The sequence below is a fragment of the Limulus polyphemus genome, unplaced genomic scaffold (assembly GCF_000517525.1).
Source record: "Limulus polyphemus unplaced genomic scaffold, Limulus_polyphemus-2.1.2 Scaffold1346, whole genome shotgun sequence".
Lineage (NCBI taxonomy): Eukaryota > Metazoa > Arthropoda > Merostomata > Xiphosura > Limulidae > Limulus > Limulus polyphemus.
In genome coordinates, this window is record NW_013666956.1 from 54,236 (window position 1) to 75,456 (window position 21,221).

Genomic DNA, 21,221 nt, shown 5'->3' on the forward strand with positions numbered 1-21,221 from the left:
ACTCTATCTGTGGACTGTAAATCTTAAAAATAGCCTTGCAGTGAAGACTTCATTACAAAAAAGCTATGTTACAAGGCTATCATGTCCTCCCTGTGGCTTTTCATAAGCCATCTAGTTTATGAGTGAAGAGTTTCCAAGCAATCATTTCAACGGTCTGATGAAATAGAAATTCGTAGCTTCTGCATCCAGTGACTTGATCAGTATATCTTCATATGAGGTAGTGTTCATGCTGTTTCATTCTCCAGCTGCTTGAGGTATCCAAGAGTTGAAAAAATATGTCATAGAAGCAACTTATGTGTATGTGATTTGTGTTGCTTTTCCAAATGGAGATCCTGTTTTGTGATGTTGTGCACTGTTGCCTGGGGCACACCTTTGTGTTTATGGATTCTTATCTGTTAAAAGATGCAATACTTTGCATACCACAGCTGGGGCACCACTTGTTGCAGGTCTCTTACTGGGTGGTTTTGGTGCCCCAAGTTGATCCATATTACTTCAATTATTTTATTTAAATGCCAGTAAGCACAAAGAACCCCCCCCCTCTTGGAAATTCTACATCCTTGGTCTGAATGGTGAGTATTTTGTGTCAGAGAGGATTGTTACATACCATTTCCAAAAACGATGCATTTTATGTGATATAATACTACCTATGTAAATGCCAAACAATGTTAACATTTAGTCCCGATACATACCATTCCACTGCAGATTTACATATTCAAAATTTTTTAAATATAATATACTCAACCTTCTGCATATATCACAGTACTGTAGTTTACTGATTTGAAGTGTTTAAGTGCACTAATGTAAGACAATATATGACAAATTAAACTTTAGCTCAAAAAATAAAATATGGTTGTTACAGCCAATAAGTTTAAAATTTACTAGGGAAATTGTCTTAGCTATTTGGGGATCTTGTCAAAATGCTTTGAATAATACACATTTTACATAAAAGCTTAGGTAAACTAATACAGTTATGGTCAGAATATTCTTTTAAATATTTTAGAAAAAAAAAATCTTTGTATCCTTAAAAGTTTATCCAAGAAGTGATAAGAGTAAAATTAGTAGTGTTTTGTAAGTAATTTGGTTATGTTTTTCCTAAATCTTAATCTCAAACCAATAGTGAAGGTACACAGTAATTTAATAGCTGATATTACATATTTTTCTTCAAATGTTTATATAAAAAAAAACTACATAAATCAATCATCGACGAATATCCAAAAATAAATTAATTCTTTGTATTTGGCCATATGGAACTTACAATAATTTTGCATTGTTTTTCTCATTCACTACTCTTATCTTTACTAATCCTACATTGTCTTGAAACTTTAATTGCTGATAAACTGGGAAAGAAATAAGTCACAACTTATGATCAAATGTTCAAGCCAAGAGTTCAGTCAATACGTACCACCAACAGTCCTAGTTCTTCCAAGCTTATCCACAAGATTGTTTGTAAGGTTAGCTAATGCTAATTTTCTTTTGAAGCCATGTACTTTACATAAACTACCAAGGATAGTTTTCACTGGCTGAAATTACAAAAAACACACATACTTAGAACTTTTTTTCTAGAATATGTGGGAAAAATATGCTACATATCTTTATACCATCTGATAATATTAACTTCAATTTAACATATAAATAATATTCACAACAATATTTGGGGCTTTTTTTTGAACCAATCAAATGCAGTGTTTCACGCAAACAAACTGTATAATACACCTAAGTCAAATACAGTTGAAACATATTTCACAATACACAATTAGACTATAAACTGTTGTTTTCAATACCTGTGATAACAAATGTACAATTTCTTCCTGTATTTGGTGACTTGCTTTAAGAAGCTCTTCTGATACAGGGTTTTCTTCTTCTTGCTTTTCATTCAAAATGTTTGGGTCTTCTGGACCCCTAGAGCAAAAAATAATAATAATTTTTTAAACAAATCAATCAATTTGTTACATCCATTTGATCAATTAATCATACAGAATTGTTGATTAATGTACTGTGAACTTTCAAGCAGCAATAAAACTCCAATGTCAGAGAATCTATCAATGTAGCAAGATGGGGATTCAAATGCTGCAGATGTTTTGTTTTTTAGTAGCTTATAGAAATTACCACAAGTATATGAATTATCACTTTAGCATACTTTCTTGATAACATTCTTGCTGACAGAAAAATCTATGTACTGTTACATCTAAAACTACCCTCATTAATGACAACTATACTTTCAGAGCTGATAAACCTTGCAAAATGTTTAATACCAATGTACAAATATAATATGACATTCATTCTTTTCAACCAAATTAACCAGTATCCCATAAGTCATCGCAATAAAAATATTCAATATTAGAAGCGAAATTATTTATTCAATAAGACAAATTCAGTTAGTTAATATTAACTTTTACAGCTCAATTCTCATACTGTGGTACAGTGGAAAGTCCTTCTGTTACTTTATGTTTCTTGCAACAAATTGTATTGGTTTGATTTTTAATCTCATAAACATAAGACTTACTGCTGAGCCAATTGGTGGGCACAACAAATTGTATTGGTTTGATTTTTAATCTCATAAACATAAGACTTACTGCTGAGCCAATTGGGGGCACAACAAATTGTATTGGTTTGATTTTTAATCTCATAAACATAAGACTTACTGCTGAGCCAATTGGGGGCACAACAAATTGTAACAGGTAGTATTGCTTTGCTGCAGAAATATTTGCCAACTAACTTTTGCATTACAAGTTTGTAGCCATACAGTGTCGTGTGGCATCATTACTTTGTGTAGTGTAAAATCAGTGTAAACACTATCTCAAACCTTGAATGTTTTCAAGGTGATTTTGTTTTAGAACAGAAAAAATAATAATTAGTTTACACCTTGAAATAGTATTCTAATTGTTTTAATAAATCATGAAACTTCTTTTTTCAAATAGTATTATTCAAGTGAAATAAATGTATTTCTGATACCTGTTTTAATACTTATATTTTACAACCACTTGAAAATATTAACTCAATTCAATGCAATCTTTCTTCAATTCCAAGTTGTGAAGACCACCTATATTAACCCTTTGAGTGCATAATTAGATTTCAGGTGAGTTCTCGAAAAGTGTCAATTATCCACTAAAAGATTAAAGTTAGAATCTGACCTTTTTAATACTCTTTCAATATCAAAATTTAATAGTTGTGCTTTTGCTCGGTGATGTATACATGCTCAGTACTAAGACAGGAAATTCAAGAAACGTAGGAGTATTCCGATTGTCGCACTATGAGGAAACGTTTTTGTGACACCGTGGGGTAAATCTGCTTGTTGCACCAACGGCTATAGATGTCAAGTCAGATAAATCCAATTATAGCATCCAAAACGTTAAAGGTTTTTCAGAACCGGTTCAGAGTGTTTAATGGTTGTTACATCACAATGGAAACGGAGTGGTCTTGTTTTATCAATCCTTGGACCAAGAAACTGGAATTTGTTGTAGGACAACACCGTGTTTTGAAGTGAGTTAAAAGAACCATACTGGAAGAATATTTAATATATATACTCTAGGCTTTTTGTTAGTGTACAATTCACTGCATCTTGTCTAATTCTAAATTACCCAATATGCAGTACAAAATTAATGATAATTACTGTTTTCCTAATGTAAAATAAGTTACAATTCTGGTGGACTAGGAGGGACATTATATTTTCACAGGGATTCTAGGTTTGTGAGTAAAGTCTTCTAGTTAACTTACTGCTCAGAAGATTTTTCAGACACCAATCACTGTATGTGATACAACAAACATTCATATTGGAAGCAAAATATGGTGCAGATGTGTTAACATAACCCTCTTTCAATTTGGATTGTGATATGTTAGTGCTTAATATGTATTTAAAAATTAGAATTGGCTAGTTGTGTGATAAGGTTTGCTTCGAAATGGACAACCCTGCTCTTTCATAACTGAAAAACAGAAAATATTGTTACATATGCAGAATAATACACTGGTATTGTTCTTTAAAATTACATATTTATCACAGTTACAACTTTTACAGAAAAAAAGGTATCCAAGTATACTGTTTACATATTGATGTTTCCATAGTTACACATAATGATGCTATATGAAAACATGCTTATATAGTTTAAGATATGTTTAGTTTAAATTTTTAAACAAATTATGTAACACACTGTTTATAAACACTTTACTCAATCTTAAGTTATAAAAGTCAATTTTATACATATAGCTGTAATATGCACACACATCTTAGTTATAATTTCAACTCATACAGAAAAATCATTGAAAGAGCTTGGGTATCATTTTATAATCATACATATCTAGTATTATTAATACTCCCGAAGGAAGTAAAAGTTCTAACTAATCATCAGGTTGGAATAGAGCTACACTAAGCAACACAATTAACCTGTACAAATGGCATGTTGACTGCTTACTACTAGATTTTTTAACATTGGTAGAGAATCATTTTTAAGTTTTTCCTGTGGACAAAAACTGATGGTTATTTTCCAACAGAGTATTTCAGTTCAATTATTATACCATTTTTGTTGCATCTTAAAATCACATTTCAGTTAATCTTAGGTATTTTTGTAGTAAGTGAAAAAGTACTGTTAACTTTTATTTTTTATTTTGATATCATAATTCTTTTGATTTTGTTTTCAAGAAGATTTTTTTCTCTTAAACTAAGAACAAATGAATTAATCACCATTTTCCCTTTTCATTAACACTCTCAACTGACAAAGTAAGTAGGGAAACCATCAAATGAACACTTGAAATTAAAATGTCACTGACATCCCTCCAGCACTATTGTAGTTTTTGTTTTAAAACTAATTTAGCACTAAAGAAATATATCAACTATATTACCTAGATAACAATCAATACTTAACCCATTAACTGCGGATGATGGATATTTCCATCAATGAAGTTCTATGGCTCAGCTGCGAATGATGGAAATATCCGTCAGTCACACATATGCAAATATAACTCTATGCAAATGACGATACTTACATCAATGAAGTTCTATGGCTCAGCTGCGAATGACGGAAATATCCGTCAGTCGCACATATGCAAATATAACTCTATGCGAATGACGATATTTACAATTTTATTGTGATTGATGGCAACTCAGTTTTATCTGCGAGTCAGAAAATGGCAACTGAGCTGCTCCTGCAGCGGTTAATGGGTTAATAAGTTCTTACTAAATTTGTTATCACCATGCTTACCTAGTTCATAAATGTCCTTCATCTGCGGCAAGTCATCCATATGATAGAAATCAAACACAGAGTTTCCCACCATGTCCTGAGGAACAAACCCTAGGTAGGGTATGGCACTGTTGAAACACAAGTACAAAATGTCTCGTGGATTAGAAGCACTCATGAGGAGGTCAGAAAAATACAAAATGCTTTATTTACAACTCATTTTATGTGATACAAGTTTCGGTATTCAATATCTTTCAATTTAAAAAAAAAGAAATTGGTGATATACAGGTATAACTGATGTTCTGCCAAGGTCAATTATTGCATCTCCATGAAAAAACAAAGCACTGAATCCCTCAAGTTTGAAATAATTGTTGTTTACAAAACACTGAAACCCTCAAGTTTGATATAATTGTCGTTTAGACAGTATTTCAGTTCATACTTAAGAGTAAACGTGTGCATGTTCTTCAGAGATCTTACAAAAATCTACTGTTATTTAAATTGTATTATTAGAAAAAGCCATTATTGAATCAAACTACCAAAAACAAATAATATAACAGTATAGTAGCTGTACTTACCTGTTATCAACATGACTGAAGTAACAAGCCGTACTGTGTCTGGTAGAAAAGGATGACATTGTTGGAATTTCTTCTGGTACTGAAGATAAAAATATTGTTTACATCCCTTTAATACCTAGCATAACAATGCTTTGTACATACAGAAAATCTGCTGAAGGCAAGTCTTTTTACATTAAAAAAATGAACAAACACTTAGAAGTATTTCCAATAAACTTTTGAGGCCACCATAATAGTTAAGTACGTACACTTTTATAACCCTTTAAGATCTTGAAATAAATTTCTACTAAGAAATTAAGTAACAATAATTATTTATGTTTTAAGATTTCATTATCCATACTAAGCATTTGATATTGGAATAAAAGTCACTAAGTTTTTAACATTTCCAATTTTCATGTTACTGTTAATTGATGTTATAAGAAAACAAAATTCATATTTGTATCCATGCTGAGTTCTTCATACACTGAGTTCACGCAAACTTTCTACTGTAACACGAACAGCTGAGCAAAAACTAGCAAAATAGTTTATTAAAGATTAAAAACAACAATTCTGGAATACATCTTTTTCAATCCTTAGTTAAACAGTAGGTTGGATAGTTTCACACTTTCATAAAACTTTTATATTAAAAAACAGCTCACTCATAAAGGCTGACACTTTGAACACTCTTGATGCCACCAAAGACCAACTCACAACTCATTCTTAAACCATAATTATACAGACACATTTGTTGCTGCCAAAGACCAACTCACAATTCAACAACTCATTCTTAATCTATAATTATACAGGCACATTTGTTACTGCCAAAGACCAACTCACAATTCAACAAATCATTCTTAATCTATAATTCTACAGGCACATTTGTTGCTGCCAAAGACCAACTCACAATTCAACAACTCATTCTTAAACTATAATTTTACAGGAATATTTGTTGCTGCCAAAGACCAACTCACAATTCAACAACTCATTCTTACACCATAATTCAATGGGCACAATTGTTGCTGCCAAAGACCTACTCACAATTCAACAACTCATTCTTAATCTATAATTCTACAGGCATATTTGTTGCTGCCAAAGACCAACTCACAATTCAACAACTCATTCTTAAACTATAATTTTACAGGATATTTGTTGCTGCCAAAGACCTACTCACAAATCAACAACTCATTCTTAAACTATAATTCTACAGGCATATTTGTTGCTGTCAAAGACCTACTCACAAATCAACAACTCATTCTTCAGCCATAATTCTATAGGCACAACTGTTGTAATTTAATACACAGCTGAACATTTTAAGCAAATCATGTAATTCTCCAGTAGATTATATAAGCATAACTTTAGCTCTACATTAATAATTTAAGGTTCAACAAATAGCACTTCTAAGCTGATTCTACAGGCACAACCATTGTCACCAGACACATAACAGAACTTCTTAAGCAACTTACCACTATAGGCTGATTTCACAGGCATAAATGTTGCCACAAGACACATGGCTCGATCGCTTTCTTCCACACAAGTGCTGTCGTTACACACCTCTTTGACATGTAACGTGGTGTGAAAAGGTTGATACTGGGGCTTCTTTTCTGATACTCCAAATCCAGATTTTAAGCCCTGGTATTTCCTGAAAATACTTCACCCAATAAAATTTCTATACATCTCTGCTCAAACAGTGTTCATTGTGCACCAATTTCTGTCTGTTACACTCAGTTAACATTTAATTACTTACAACCATTCATTTTAAACAAATTGAACATACCAATGCTAAATTATACTGTTTTACAACTAGTTTCCTGCTACAATTCTGGCAACTGTTATGATTTTAATTTACTCAATTTTCCGGTAACCTGTAAGGTACATTATTTTAAAAGATACACTTCATTCTAAAATAGTACACAATATAATAACTCATTTCTTTAATTGTTTAACTAACAAGATAAATTATTACTCACCGTATCCGGCAGTAGAAACTTGAACTTTCACAAGCACCTGAAATAACAGTGTTAATAAAATCAGTAAAAACGTGTATTGCAAAAATTAGTAATTTCTTGACATTCTTACATGTGACAACGTCTAAAAAAACATCACAAAAACAACCACATTTTATCACTGTGTAGATACACCCTACCTTTTGTAACCACTAACCTCATTTATCAGTTAAATACTGTATGTAAAATTTATCAACTGGAATTTATCTGGATTATCTGAACATTATATTTTCTGTTAAAAACAAAAACACATTTAAAGTAATTATAATTATAATACAATAGACTGTATAATTAATAATATATCACATTAGAGCTAGTTCCTTTTAATACTTTCCTAGGCAAAATGATAATGGCCTGATATTTTTTGAGCATTTAGTTATAGTTCATTTTAAATATATTATATAATTCACCAAGCTGCCAATACAATTAATACTTAATAAAACATTGGCTACAACTTACCGTATTTGCCCGAATATAATGCACTTTCAATTTTGAAAGGTTAAATTCAAGAAAATTTGTTCTTTTACAAATAAGTTGTTCAAAATGTATTGAATAGTTTCGAAATACAGTAAACAACTATCGACGTATTAAACACTTTTGTTAATCTTTTACTGAATGTTTTTACGTGTCAACTTTACAAAATGTATTGAATAGTTTCTAAATACAGTAAACAACTATCGATGTATTAAACACTTCTGTTAATCTTTCACTGAATGTTTTTACGTGTCAACTTTACAAAATTTATTGAAAAGTTTATACGTGGTAATACATTAAGCTAATCATTCATCTTCACATAAATCTTCATCATCATTAGAATTGTCACTACCATTGGATTGGATTCCTTTAACTTTTGCTTCATCCTCCTCTTCTCATTCCCACAGCAAGTCATCATCCATTGCAATGGATATGCAACATTTTTTGAAATCATTAATTATTTTCTGTGGTGGCTGCTAGTAAAATACCTAACAAAACTGAACGTGCTTAAATATAATTAGCAGTCACTTTTTCTGGAAGTATTTGGAAGAAAATAAAGTGTGCATTATATTAGGGCAAATAATCAGAATAATGTTAACACTAAAAAATAAACATACAATTACAATGTATTATTACAAAAGAACTGTTACCTTTCTTTCCCTCAGTAAAATGTGCATTCAATCCTTGAGTAAGGTAATTAGCAAAAACAACCTGGTCTCTAGGATATAAAAAGTTCACGAAGCACTGCCCAATCAGCATATCCTAAAAGGATGAGGAGAAAAAGCCTGAATTCCTTCTTATCTTAATTACTCATGAATGCACTTCCCGCTAATCTTTCATTTACATTTTTGAGAAAGTTTAAAAAAAAAAAAAGACTGAAAATAGATTCTTTCAACACAAATGTCCTAAGTAATATTACCACATATATTTAACATAAGTAATCAGTACTACACTTACAAAAAAATTACAGTGGTTCTTATTTCAATTGTATAAAACATAAGCCTCCATTCATATGATACATGCCACTGTCTAAAATATGCTGATAAGTTACCATTATTAACATCACCCTATATTATCTTTCTCTTGGAAGAAATTCTTTAAACTAAACATACAAAACTAGGACAGTGTATATGGCTTTAATGCATGTTAACTAATGTATCCTTAATACAGTAAAGTGCTTCCATGGTTCTTCTTCATAGAAGTCTCTCTCTTTAACCTACAATTCCTCTGCTTTCTGAGCAATACCTTATCAAAAATAAGAAAACTGGTAAGATATATTGGATAAGATTAAGACAAGATAAGTCAATAATTTACATGTCTTACCTTGGGATAGCCAAGGATGGTTGAAATCGAGCTTGTTACATATAAAGTTGACCCATCTTGCAATGATATAACAATACAGAAGCCCTCCTGCAAAGACAACCAACCACAAACATTTAGTTTCTTCAACTCAGGTGAAGAAACACTGTAGCATGATTACATCTGGCAAATGTTTATTGTCTATTCAAACTAGCTAAGCAAGCAATGTACAGTTTGGAATTTTTGTTGTGATAGTTGTTTTTTTTTGTATGTGTAAACATATATGTGTACGTGTGCATGAGATTAATTAAACTTTACACTAACTAAAACATTATTTCTTGTCTAATTCAATTTGCATTGATACTGTTGACAGTAAAAAAAATCATATGGAAATCCACTATTATTAAAACATATAGATAATATTATTGTATCCATTAGGATATAAATATTATACACTAATTCATATTTTTTGAACACAAATAACAAAACATCAGTGTGGCAGAGTTTGAACATAAATTACTAAAGCTGCTCACCAGCTAAAAAAAAAATGATGTTAAGAAGAAAAACATCTTAGGAATTAACTCACCTTAAAAATATGCTTTCTTAAATTAAAAAAAAATAATTAATTTGTTATAGTTCTTTGAAGGTCACTTTGGGATTTTCATGACCAATCATAATTATAAAAATCAGTAAAAAGTAAACTATTACAAATACTCACAAAATTTTGGTTCATTACGCAAAACAATACATTCTGATGTATTTGGACACAGTATTCCATAGTATCATTTAAAAGTGGTTTGTTTAAAAAATTATTTATCAAAAGATACACATACATACATTTGTGAATAAAAAGACCTTCAGTAAAATAAATAAATCTATTAGCACCCTTAATAATAGCTTCAAATCTAATATTTTCCTTTCTTAAGACTGAATGGAATGAAGTAATTTTCATCTTTAAATATACATATAAATATATGGTGAATTTCTAAGACAGAAACAAATTGTATGCAGACTTAATACCACAGATTTCAAGTTAAGTTAAAATAAATAAATGTAAGTTCAGCTTCACACAAATAAATATTGGAACAGTTCACCCTAATGATCCTTTTTACCTCAGAAAAACTTTCTAAAAGTGTTTGAGTTGTGGGTTTCTTTCGTGTTTTTTTTTTTTTTTCGAGTGTTTTCTTAGTATCAGCATTACTGTCATTTTTAAAGTTCTTTAATAACCTCGTGATTTTGAATATTTAACTTTTAAATTACCTATCGGGACTTTCTGGGCAATTCAGATGGCAATTTTGGTAACTTGATTAATGTTCTCATAACAACAATGACTAACAAAAAGACAAGGAAACGTGCGGATTAAAATATGAGATTTAAATAATCACCGCAACGTCATCGTATTTTATCAATATGACTATACTTATGTGCAATATATTCAACAACTTGGAGTATATTAAAATAGCTTCACCGCATTATTAATTATCTTCACTCAAAGATTGATATTAGTCTCTGTCACGCAAAAGCATTACATAACCTCGCCTACAACTCCAATCCTAGTTGCTTGTCCTTCAACGCCTTCCGATCGGTAGCACGCGTATTGACGTCATACAGCACGAGGCTCAGCGCGTGACATCTTGAGCACGCGCTCCAAAACCGTGACAAGAGACTGGTTTTCCAGATCTCTCAGGTTTAGAGCCGAGCCGCATCCTCTATCCCCCCCCCTTTTTTAAAGAATTTTTAGGGGGTGGAAAAAGATAGAATTTTTAAATCAGACATCGAGGATTAGGGTTGTTGTTGTTGTTTTTTGTTGTTAATGCAAAGTTGGATTGAATGCTGTGTTGATACTATAAACGTAATAACGACGAAACAAGATAGTGAAGCTAAAAAACGCTTTCTTGTTTGGCAAATAACTGTCCTGGCTATTAAAACTGAAACGAACGTCCTGTTAAAGTTTTAGTTATTTAATTTTGTTTCACATAGATTTGGTAGTTAAAAATTAAACATTTAATTCGCCTCTTTTCTAGCTGGGAAGAAATATAAACACCACCCACCGCCAAACTGTGGGCTACTCTATTCGAAAAATGTGATTTTTACTGTCACTCTTATAACGAACCTATGACTCGAAAGTGTGAGACGCTATATTGTTTGGCGGTAATGGGGCTCGAACGACAGAACCTTGGATCCATAGTCCGGCACGCTAAGCCTTTTCTGCTCGGAGTATAAAACGTGTAAGCATGTACAAAATTCGGTTTGCAATTTCTTTTTTATACATACTTTTATGTAATTGTAGGCTAAAAACTAGAGCTTCCTTTCATATTATTAAGTTTTGTTTTTATTTTATAATGAAAGAATTTTTTTCAAAATTACATAACAGTTCACAACCAAACAAACATTGCAAACAATAAACTTACCCCATTTTTTACGACGGGTTTGTTGTTTAGATCTTTGAAAGAACCTGGCTTTAAGATGGGATCTTTATGTCCGGACAGAAGTTCTGTGGACTTAACTAAAAATTAAATCACACAATTGAAACAGAGCTTCAAAAGTTTATCATCTCGAATTATACTTGTTACTTGTTAATTTTCAAAATTACCTTTGTTATCTAGAAACTGATAAACCATGTACACAGCTTACGTGAACAATCTTTAGCAATATTTGAAAAATACTTTTATGTAAAAAAAATATATACAGAAAACATATTAGCAAACCCTATAGCCAGTTCTCTTGTTACCATAATGACATTTAGAGGTTACCGCCTCTCCTATGTTAAATAAGAATAACCAGTTATGTGGTTCGCGCTATTTGTTATGGGTAAATCCGACGTTTCCAATTAAGTAAGAAACGTTAGACTTAACTTTTTTTTCTTCTCTTCTCATTTTAGTAGTCTTACTGCGATAACGAATGGGATTTTTCTAATCATCTTGATTCCTCAAATAGTGTCATGATTTTCTGAATCCACTCAACGTTAATCACCTCATCAAGTGGAGTACCACAAAATTACGTTGAATTTGATCTCACATGAAACTAGTTCCCATTTATATTACATCGATTCGATATCCGTGTCTGATGTTCTGAAAATATCCGGAGATATACAACTGTCATGCAGGCAGGTATAGTACCGCTCTCCAAAACTATGACAATTATTATAGCTGGGTGGATAACGTGCAGAGAACATTAAAGGGGCAGGGGGCTCAAAAGGAAACAAAAAGGACACTTTAAAGAATCACAAAGCAAACTTTTTGTTTTGTTTTTGAAGGAGATCCTATTTTTGAAGGAGATCAACAGATCCAATTTTATTCTTTAATTCAGTATTATAAACATTTTACTGTATGAAAACTTATAATACTTGTGGAAAAAAGAATGTTTCTAAGTCAGGGGAAAAGGCATGAGAGGAGGAGCTTAAGCCCACCCAATCTTTTAACGTATGTAGATGTTAAGAAATACACCAAGATATTGACATAATACATGTACGATATGCTTTTCCGAGTTATACGTTCGTCCTACAATCTGTCAAACATATAAAAAAAACGTCTCTTTTTCAATTTTGTACGTTTAAATTCACTTATTTTAAAGACTTTCCATGAGCTGTTTCCTTCACTTAACAAGTTTATAACAAGTTTATGTGAAGTTTTCCAGTTTTTTTGTTTTTTTAAGTAGAGCCGTTACATCCTTTAAAACTACTCTAAGTTTAACGGAAATAACTGTAAAAATTCATTAACCAAAGTTGCAGATTTTCGAACAATCCCACGTCACGTACAGTACGATTTTTATTTCCGTTAAAAAACTGGGTTGGTTTGTTTTAAATCTCGCGCAAAGTTGCACGCAAGCCGTCCCTAATTTAGCAGTGATAGACTAGAGCTAGTCATCACCATCCACCGCCAAAGATAGTGGGATTGACCGTCACATTATAACGCCTCCACGGCTGAAAGGGCGAGCATGTCTGGTGGGACGGGGATTCGAACCCGCGACCCTAAGATTGCGAGTCGAGTGCCCTAACCACCTGGACATGCCGGGCCGTCAAAAACTGGTGCACATAACTGATTGAAAAACAACATACATGCATACAATGGCTAGCTCTTCCAGCAATGGATTACCAGTTCAAAATAAAATAAAGAGAGAGAGAGACACAGATGAAAACTTTAAAAATTAAGCAAATTAGAACTACTCGTACGTCTAAACTGCTGAGGACAAAATCGAGATAAATGATATACTTACTTCCAATGCTTTGAAAACATGAGAGGATTGGAGAAATTATGCCTAAACTTGTGGTGTCCTCTGGAGGCAGAAGTGCCTTCATTTCCGAGTTTGATTTTTTTGTGTATTTTCTTTTAATGGGAGCTTTTACCTCTGGTGTAGCATCAGAACTACGAAACACATAAAAAATCACTGTCAAATTATGCGTAAATTATTAGGATATCATGCAGAAACACGTATTAAAATATTAGCTACAAGAACAACAAAAAATTCATTTTTGGTTTATGCCAACCCATGGATGTTCCTGATCAATCACATCACTGACACGTGAAAGCTTTAGCTTTCGACTTTTTGCCACTTCTGTTTGTTTATTTGTTTGTTGTTTAACACAAAGCTACACAATGGGTCATTTGTGCTGTGTACATCACGGGCATCGAAACCCGATATTTTGCGTCATAAGTCCAGAGACTTACTGCAGAGCCAATGTGGGGCTTGTCACTTCTGACAATCGGCCTTGATCATCCTTCGCTAGCCGTCCCTAATTTAGCAGTGTAAGACTAGAGGAAAGGCAGCTAGTCATCACCACCCACCGCAAACTCTTGGGCTACTCTTTTACCAAAGAACAGTGGGATTGACCGTCACATTATAACGCCCCCACGGCTGAAAAGGTGAGCATCTTTGGTGGGACGGGGATTCCAACCCACGACCCTCAGATTGCAAGTCGAGCGCCCTAACCACCTGGCCATGCCGGGCCTAATCATCCTTGAACTCTTATTGGTAGGCTCGTCAGAACACGTGCCCTTCGAATACAAAAATCATTTTTCTATTTCCAAAATTATTCTCACTTACTTTCACCATTTTTCTCAAAAGTAAAATTAATTTTGGGGGTTGTGCGAGAAAAGATCACATATACAAACCTACTATTATAATTGATTAATTATAATTCCAATAACCTACGAATGTTGTAATACATAATACTTTATTATACTAAATATTTAGTTAACTTCATTTTGCTTCAAATACTTAATAATCATTACATAATTAAAGTACTAAAGTTAAAAAAAAATATGTTTCAAACTTAAAATTTGTTAAATTTTTCAATATATAAAAAAAAGTCAACGCGCATGCGCACTCATGACGTTTACGAAAAATAATTTAACAGTGTTAAAATAGGCATATACAAAATTTTGCTTTACCATATGTTGATTACGAATACCGCGATTTAAATCCAAAAATTTAACCACGTTCTGCTTTTACGAAAATTGAACCTTTTTAGCACTCATTAGAAGAATGGCAAAATTTTATGAATTTAAAGTTCTACTAAGACTAAAACTTATTTGACTAATTATAGTAAGTAGACGAAACTCGAAACTTTTGGTTTAATTGTTGTCATGTTATCGCTCAATTATAATTATCAGTTAGTAACAAATCATTTTTATAACTTGATACTAATTATTTTTTATCCCACGTTTCGACTGCTAATAAGTTGTTGTTTCACAAAAGTCCTGAGAAAGTTATTTCTATGTTGATGGTGGCTGGAATTCAAGCGTGGGTGTTTTTTTTTGACAGAAAGTCTATTACGTTATTTAGTCGATGAATTAATTTTTCTTAATTACTTTCATGTTGTATTAATTAGAAGCGTATTTTAATTTTGGAGGGGTAGATATAAGAGAGAAGCCTTAGAAAAATACAAATATGTCATTAATTTGTTTTCTCCTCCCAAATGTTACAAGTAGGCGTAACAAAATTCATTCCAAAATTAATGTATAGCGCAACTGCACTGAACGATTAACAGTGCTTTGTTGACTTTTTATTTCGCCCTTTTTTTGCCGATTAAACCCACCATTTACTTGTTACCACACGTAAGTGGGCTAAATTTACTTTCTCGCGTCACCCTGTTATTTATTAACACCCTGTCTCCACTTTTATCTCTTACTCCACGTTAGGCCTTTTCATTTATGCCTTATTTCCCTTTTGAATTAATAATCCCTTCACCTATCCAGGCTTTCTCATATAACATATAAAAGATATTTAAAAGTAGGGTATCTTGGTCTTTTGTTAAGGGTCAAAACTAATAAATGTTAAGTTTCACATTTATTAAAATCCTAAATACAGCACAGGGAGATGCTAGTAAAAACATTCACGCGTATGGTCGTAATGTAAACTACGTATAACTAACTTTTGTTTTAGGAGTGAAAAGATGAGCAAGGGAACAAAAAATAAAATCATTAAAACGATTTCATGGCAAAAACCATCTTTTTTGTTAAAAGAAAAATAGGAGTAATAAAGAATTTGATGTAAAAAATGTGAAACTCTGAGAAATTACATAGAAATAATTCAAAATAAAGATGAAAAGTCAAGCTGGAAAAACCTGTCATCAGTCGTCTTAAATGATATTAGCTAATTAACCACTTTCTTGATAACCAGCTCAATTTTTGATTTTAGTTCAGAACCATTAGATCTAAAAGAAGTCACGTTTTTCTAGCTTCTTTAGATATAGACGTCATATTTCTAACAGTCAGCTTCAGACTGATGTAAATACATATTGATTTTCTTCTATACCTACTGACGTCATTAATACCTTCATAAAACCCAGTACGCTTCTAAATCCAAGTAAACTAATGTGCTATAACAAACTGACAACTGGTGTTCGAATTTTATTCGAGTGGAAAAATAAAATCCAATTTTTACACAAACATTTTAACAAATTACTTACTAGCATTTAAACAGAAAAACTGCTTTAAAAATAGCTTTTTACTATTTACTTTCACTGAAACCAATATATCTTTGACGTAAAACAAAATGGTATAAAGGCGTCACCTTACAGACAAGAACGACAACTACTCACGTTTTTTGTAGACCAATATTTCTGGTCAATTTTTCCTTTCAGATTAGGGTTGAGCGTAAAGGCTAAACACAAAATGAATTTAAAGTGCCATTACTAAATCCATGAAAATACACGTCCTCACTGTGAAAATAAGTACGTTAATTCCGCCACTAGATGGCTTTCGATGCATATAAAATAAGTTTCCACGATATATATAAAATTATACAATACTATGTTACGTTTGAGTTCTGTCTTATCAACATTCTCCAAATATCTTCCATGCCATCCCTCAAATTACAGAAGCCGGGATGAGGTTTATTTACTATAGAAGAGTTTAAAAGGTTTGTACTTCGTGTAACTAGAGTTGGGAAATCAGCTGAAGCAGATTACCAGACAAACAAACATCATCAACATTTCACGGGTAGTTCGTTTACCATATCGAAAATGGACTACTACAAGAATTCACTCATATTTTTACCCGAGAAACACATCAAGAACCTTGTCGAAGAACGACCTGCTAGATAATGCTGTTTTGTTTTCTCCGTTAATACAACAAGTACTTCAAGCTGGAGAACAAGAGAATGTACGAACCGTGTCCACGTACGTCTCCAATAGATTGAATAAACATTAAATCTAGTTGCGAAACGTCAAACACTTCAGATTAACGTAATTCGCAATGACTCGCCTTCTGTTAGTGACAGATTGCTCGGGAAAAACAAAGGCAAAAAAACAAGGAGCTTGGATTCGAAAACTAGAGGTCGAAATGCTAAACATTTGCTCTAGGTGCAACATACAAGTTTAAAAATATAGACAGTGTAGAAAACATTAAAACAGGACAATATTTACTACTGCAATGGTCCCTATGCTGTTTATGTATATCCAGTTATTATTATTATGATATTGAACAACATTTGTGTGTTATTACAATTTTAATACGGTAATGATTCAATGTTTCAACCAAAGCAGTTTGTGAAGTAAAGTAGCTGAATGTTACCAAACAGTTTGTGAAGTAAAGTAGCTGAATGTTACCAAACAGTTTGTGAAGTAAAGTATCTGAATGTTACCAAACAGTTTGTGAAGTAAAGTATGCTGAAGTAAAGTGCTGAATGTTACCAAACAGTTTGTGAAGTAAAGTAGCTGAATGGTGCCAAACAGTTTGTGAAGTAAAGTAGCTGAATGTTACCAAACAGTTTGTGAAGTAAAGTAGCTGAATGGTGCCAAACAGTTTGTGAATGGTGCCAAACAGTTTGTGAAGTAAAGTAGCTGAATGTTACCAAACATTTTGTGAAGTAAAGCAGCTGAATGGTGCCAAAAAGTTTGTGAAGTAAACTAGCTGAATGGTGCCAAACAGTTTGTGAAGTAAAGCAGCTGAATGTTACCAAACAGTTTGTGAAGTAAAGTAGCTGAATGTTACCAAACAGTTTGTGAAGTAAAGTAGCTGAATGTTACCAAACAGTTTGTGAAGTAAAATAGCTGAATGGTGCCAAACAGTTTGTGAAGTAAAGTATCTGAATGTTACTAAACAGTTTGTGAAGTAAAATAGCTGAATGTTACCAAACAGTTTGTGAAGTAAAATAGCTGAATGGTGCCAAAAAGTCTGTGAAGTAAACCAGCTGAATGGTGCCAAACAGTTTGTGAAGTAGAGTAGCTGAATGTTACCAAACAGTTTGTAGGGTAAAGTAGCTGAATGGTGTAGATATGAGGTCCTAAACAGTTGCACACATGTTTTGAATGTGTATGTGTGTTTACATTAACAACTTTCAAAGTGAAATAAATAAAAATACAGAATGGAGTAATGTTATATATCAACTTCAGCTGTCTACAGAACAAATTTCCATTTAAACATTTTGTGCATTAATCGCAATCTAGTCCAAATTTTCATTGCATACACACAGAATTTAAGTGTATTGGGTAACAGGGAGATTACCAGATGTATCTGACCAATGAAAGAAAGATAAACGGTCATGACTTATAAACAAGTAAACATGTGATTGAAAGTACCAACGGTGTGAGTCAATACATGCGTCTGTTTGTTTGTTTGTTGCTAAGCTACACGGTTTCGACCGTTATAAGCCCTCAGACTTACCGCCGAGCTACGGTGCGAGGAAGGTGTACAAACAAGTGTGATCAACTATTAACGACATATATTTTAAATATACACGACTATGCTCATGTAAGATTCGACGCCACTGCTAGTTTTTATTCTTTTTAGTGGTAGTATTTGTATTATACTTTAACAGGATCTTCCCAAAACTAGTTTTACAACAAAACGTCGACATATATTTTAAATATACACGACTATGCTCATGTAAGATTCGACGCCACTGCTAGTTTTTATTCTTTTTAGTGGTAGTATTTGTATTATACTTTAACAGGATCTTCCCAAAACTAGTTTTACAACGGAACGTCTACTGAATAAGACTTTAAGATCTTTCCAAGTGTATAGATACTTTAAGACTTCTATCTTTTTATGCTAAGAAATGCCACGACATTTTAGGATTGAATCAGCTAGATGGGCTACGTTGTAATAGTGGCGTAATTACAAAAGTTGTCACTCACCCACCCATCCACCCCCGCATAAAAAGTAATTGGGCTTCCTACATTTATTTCCCGATAATTGTAGTTACGATTCTAGCTGATTGGTATCATTACCTTACGAGAATATTCTGTCGATACTCACCGGTACTGAGTAATGGAACTCATTTTTTTAAGGCCGGGCTTTATTTGAATTGCTTTTTCGTTTTTTTATGTTTAAAGGTATTGTTTTTGTTTTCGAAATCAGGTCCACTTTACTCAGCTGTGTACCTCTACCGAGTACCTTTTTTTTTCAGAGAGAATTTCACCCCTGCTTTTGCCTATTGGCCACTTTCATATTTTACAATAAACAACGTATTCGTCATCCCTAGCAGCTACCAATCGTCACTGTCTATAAAATTACCATTAAACAATACGTTCTGAAGAAAAATTACACCTACTCATAACAATCAACTTTAGTATGCCATATTACAAACTTTTAATTGTATCAAATAATGTGGAAATTTATTTTGATAAAATTACAACTGCCCACTGCGCTGTAATACCAGAGAGTTAAGAACTGGGAACTTTTAAGCGCCAGATCAACAATGGAAAACGTAATTTAATATTCTGAACAGTGTGTTGGGGAAGTGTCCTACAGCTTCCTAAAACAAGTGTTTCGTTCCTGCAGGGCCAAATTAGCAGGTAATCTGTTACATCTCTCCTTCATATAGCCTTCAAAGTATGACGTGTGTTATATGGCTTCTAAGTTCTATCCATTTACATCACCGTTACTCCCGCCATCACCTTGTCTTCTCAACTGACACAGTTTGTATGGTTTCCTTAAGCCTCGCGGCCTAGTTACCCGCTGTAGCAGTCTTCACAACCCAGTTCCACAAATTAAGTATCCCACACAAGGCCACAAAAGATTTCAAAAATGTTATAAATATTTTGCAGCCCTTCAGTTGCGTATAGAAGGCGTTACGTAAACTTGTGTTTGTTACTACGTTTTCTGAAAACGCTACAATACAAAATTCTGAATTTTACTTATAATCTGGTTTACAAAGCCAACACATACTAAACATAAATTTTGTTGTAATATCTCCTACTTAAATATGCAAGCTTTGCTTTAATTAAAAAAAAAAAGTGCTTTTCAAACTTTCACTAAAAAAAAAAGGCTATTAATATAATAATTAGAGTCCCTGGTTTCTTTTTATGGAAGTTTGTTAATTTCTTAAGCACAAAGCTACACAATGGACTATCTATGCTGTAACAACCACGGGTATCCAAACCCTATTTTTAGCAATGTAAGCTTTCAGACTTACTGCTGAACTACTGGGGCTTTTATCAAAGTTGTTTAATATAACATTGTGAATAACACGTGCTGGTTCAGATTAAATATCATTAAATATACATTTACTGTGTTTTTAAAAACATTTTAACCCAATAACTATTTATAACACAAACTAATATATAGAAAAGCTATACAATAAAACACTTATATTTTGTGTTTTCAAAAGCATGTTAACCTAGTAAATATTTACATCACAAAGTTTAAACACAAATGACTTATGATAAACCTAAATATTGTAAACATAATTTCTGTGAATAGCAGTTGTTTTATTTTACCACCAATATTCCACACCCAAATTGCAAATGAGGTTTCCCGAGAGAAAAAAAAAATACTAGCTACCATATCTTACATAAAAACCATACAACACAGGTATATGTAATTTTTCTCTTCTGTCAATAATGCAGATATCAGATATATAGCTACCATATCTTACATAAAACCATACAACACAGGTATATGTAATTTTTCTCTTCTGTCAATAAAGCAGATATCAGATATATAGCTACCATATCTTACATAAAAACCATACAACACAGGTATATGTAATTTTTATCTTCTGTCAATATGGCAGATATCAGATATATAGCTACCATATCTTACATAAAAACCATACAACACAGGTACATGTAATTTTTCTTTTCTGTCAATAAGGCAGATATCAGATATATAGCTACCATATCTTACATAAAAACCATACAACACAGGTATGTGTAATTTTTCTCTTCTGTCAATAAGGGAGATATCAGATCTATATATATGAATTGTACATAGATCATCAGTGACTTTAGTAACTCACACACACATATATATATATATATATATATATATATATATATA

At 32.4% G+C, this 21,221-nt stretch overlaps 1 protein-coding gene across 1 annotated transcript in view; it reads right to left on the reverse strand.

Moving 5' to 3' along the window:
* Window positions 1-21,221, reverse strand: part of LOC106463198 (period circadian protein-like) — a 48,452-nt gene that overhangs the window by 20,447 nt on the left and 6,784 nt on the right. Inside the window, exons 4-14 of the mRNA XM_022390643.1 lie at window positions 13,711-13,859; window positions 11,907-12,001; window positions 9,520-9,606; window positions 8,847-8,958; window positions 7,687-7,723; window positions 7,183-7,358; window positions 5,744-5,822; window positions 5,193-5,299; window positions 3,870-3,920; window positions 1,782-1,906; window positions 1,403-1,520 (exon numbers count right to left, since the gene is read on the reverse strand). Of these exons, the coding sequence (XP_022246351.1) occupies window positions 1,403-1,520; window positions 1,782-1,906; window positions 3,870-3,920; window positions 5,193-5,299; window positions 5,744-5,822; window positions 7,183-7,358; window positions 7,687-7,723; window positions 8,847-8,958; window positions 9,520-9,606; window positions 11,907-12,001; window positions 13,711-13,859 (1,136 nt within the window). The remainder of the gene's footprint in view (window positions 1-1,402; window positions 1,521-1,781; window positions 1,907-3,869; window positions 3,921-5,192; window positions 5,300-5,743; window positions 5,823-7,182; window positions 7,359-7,686; window positions 7,724-8,846; window positions 8,959-9,519; window positions 9,607-11,906; window positions 12,002-13,710; window positions 13,860-21,221) is intronic.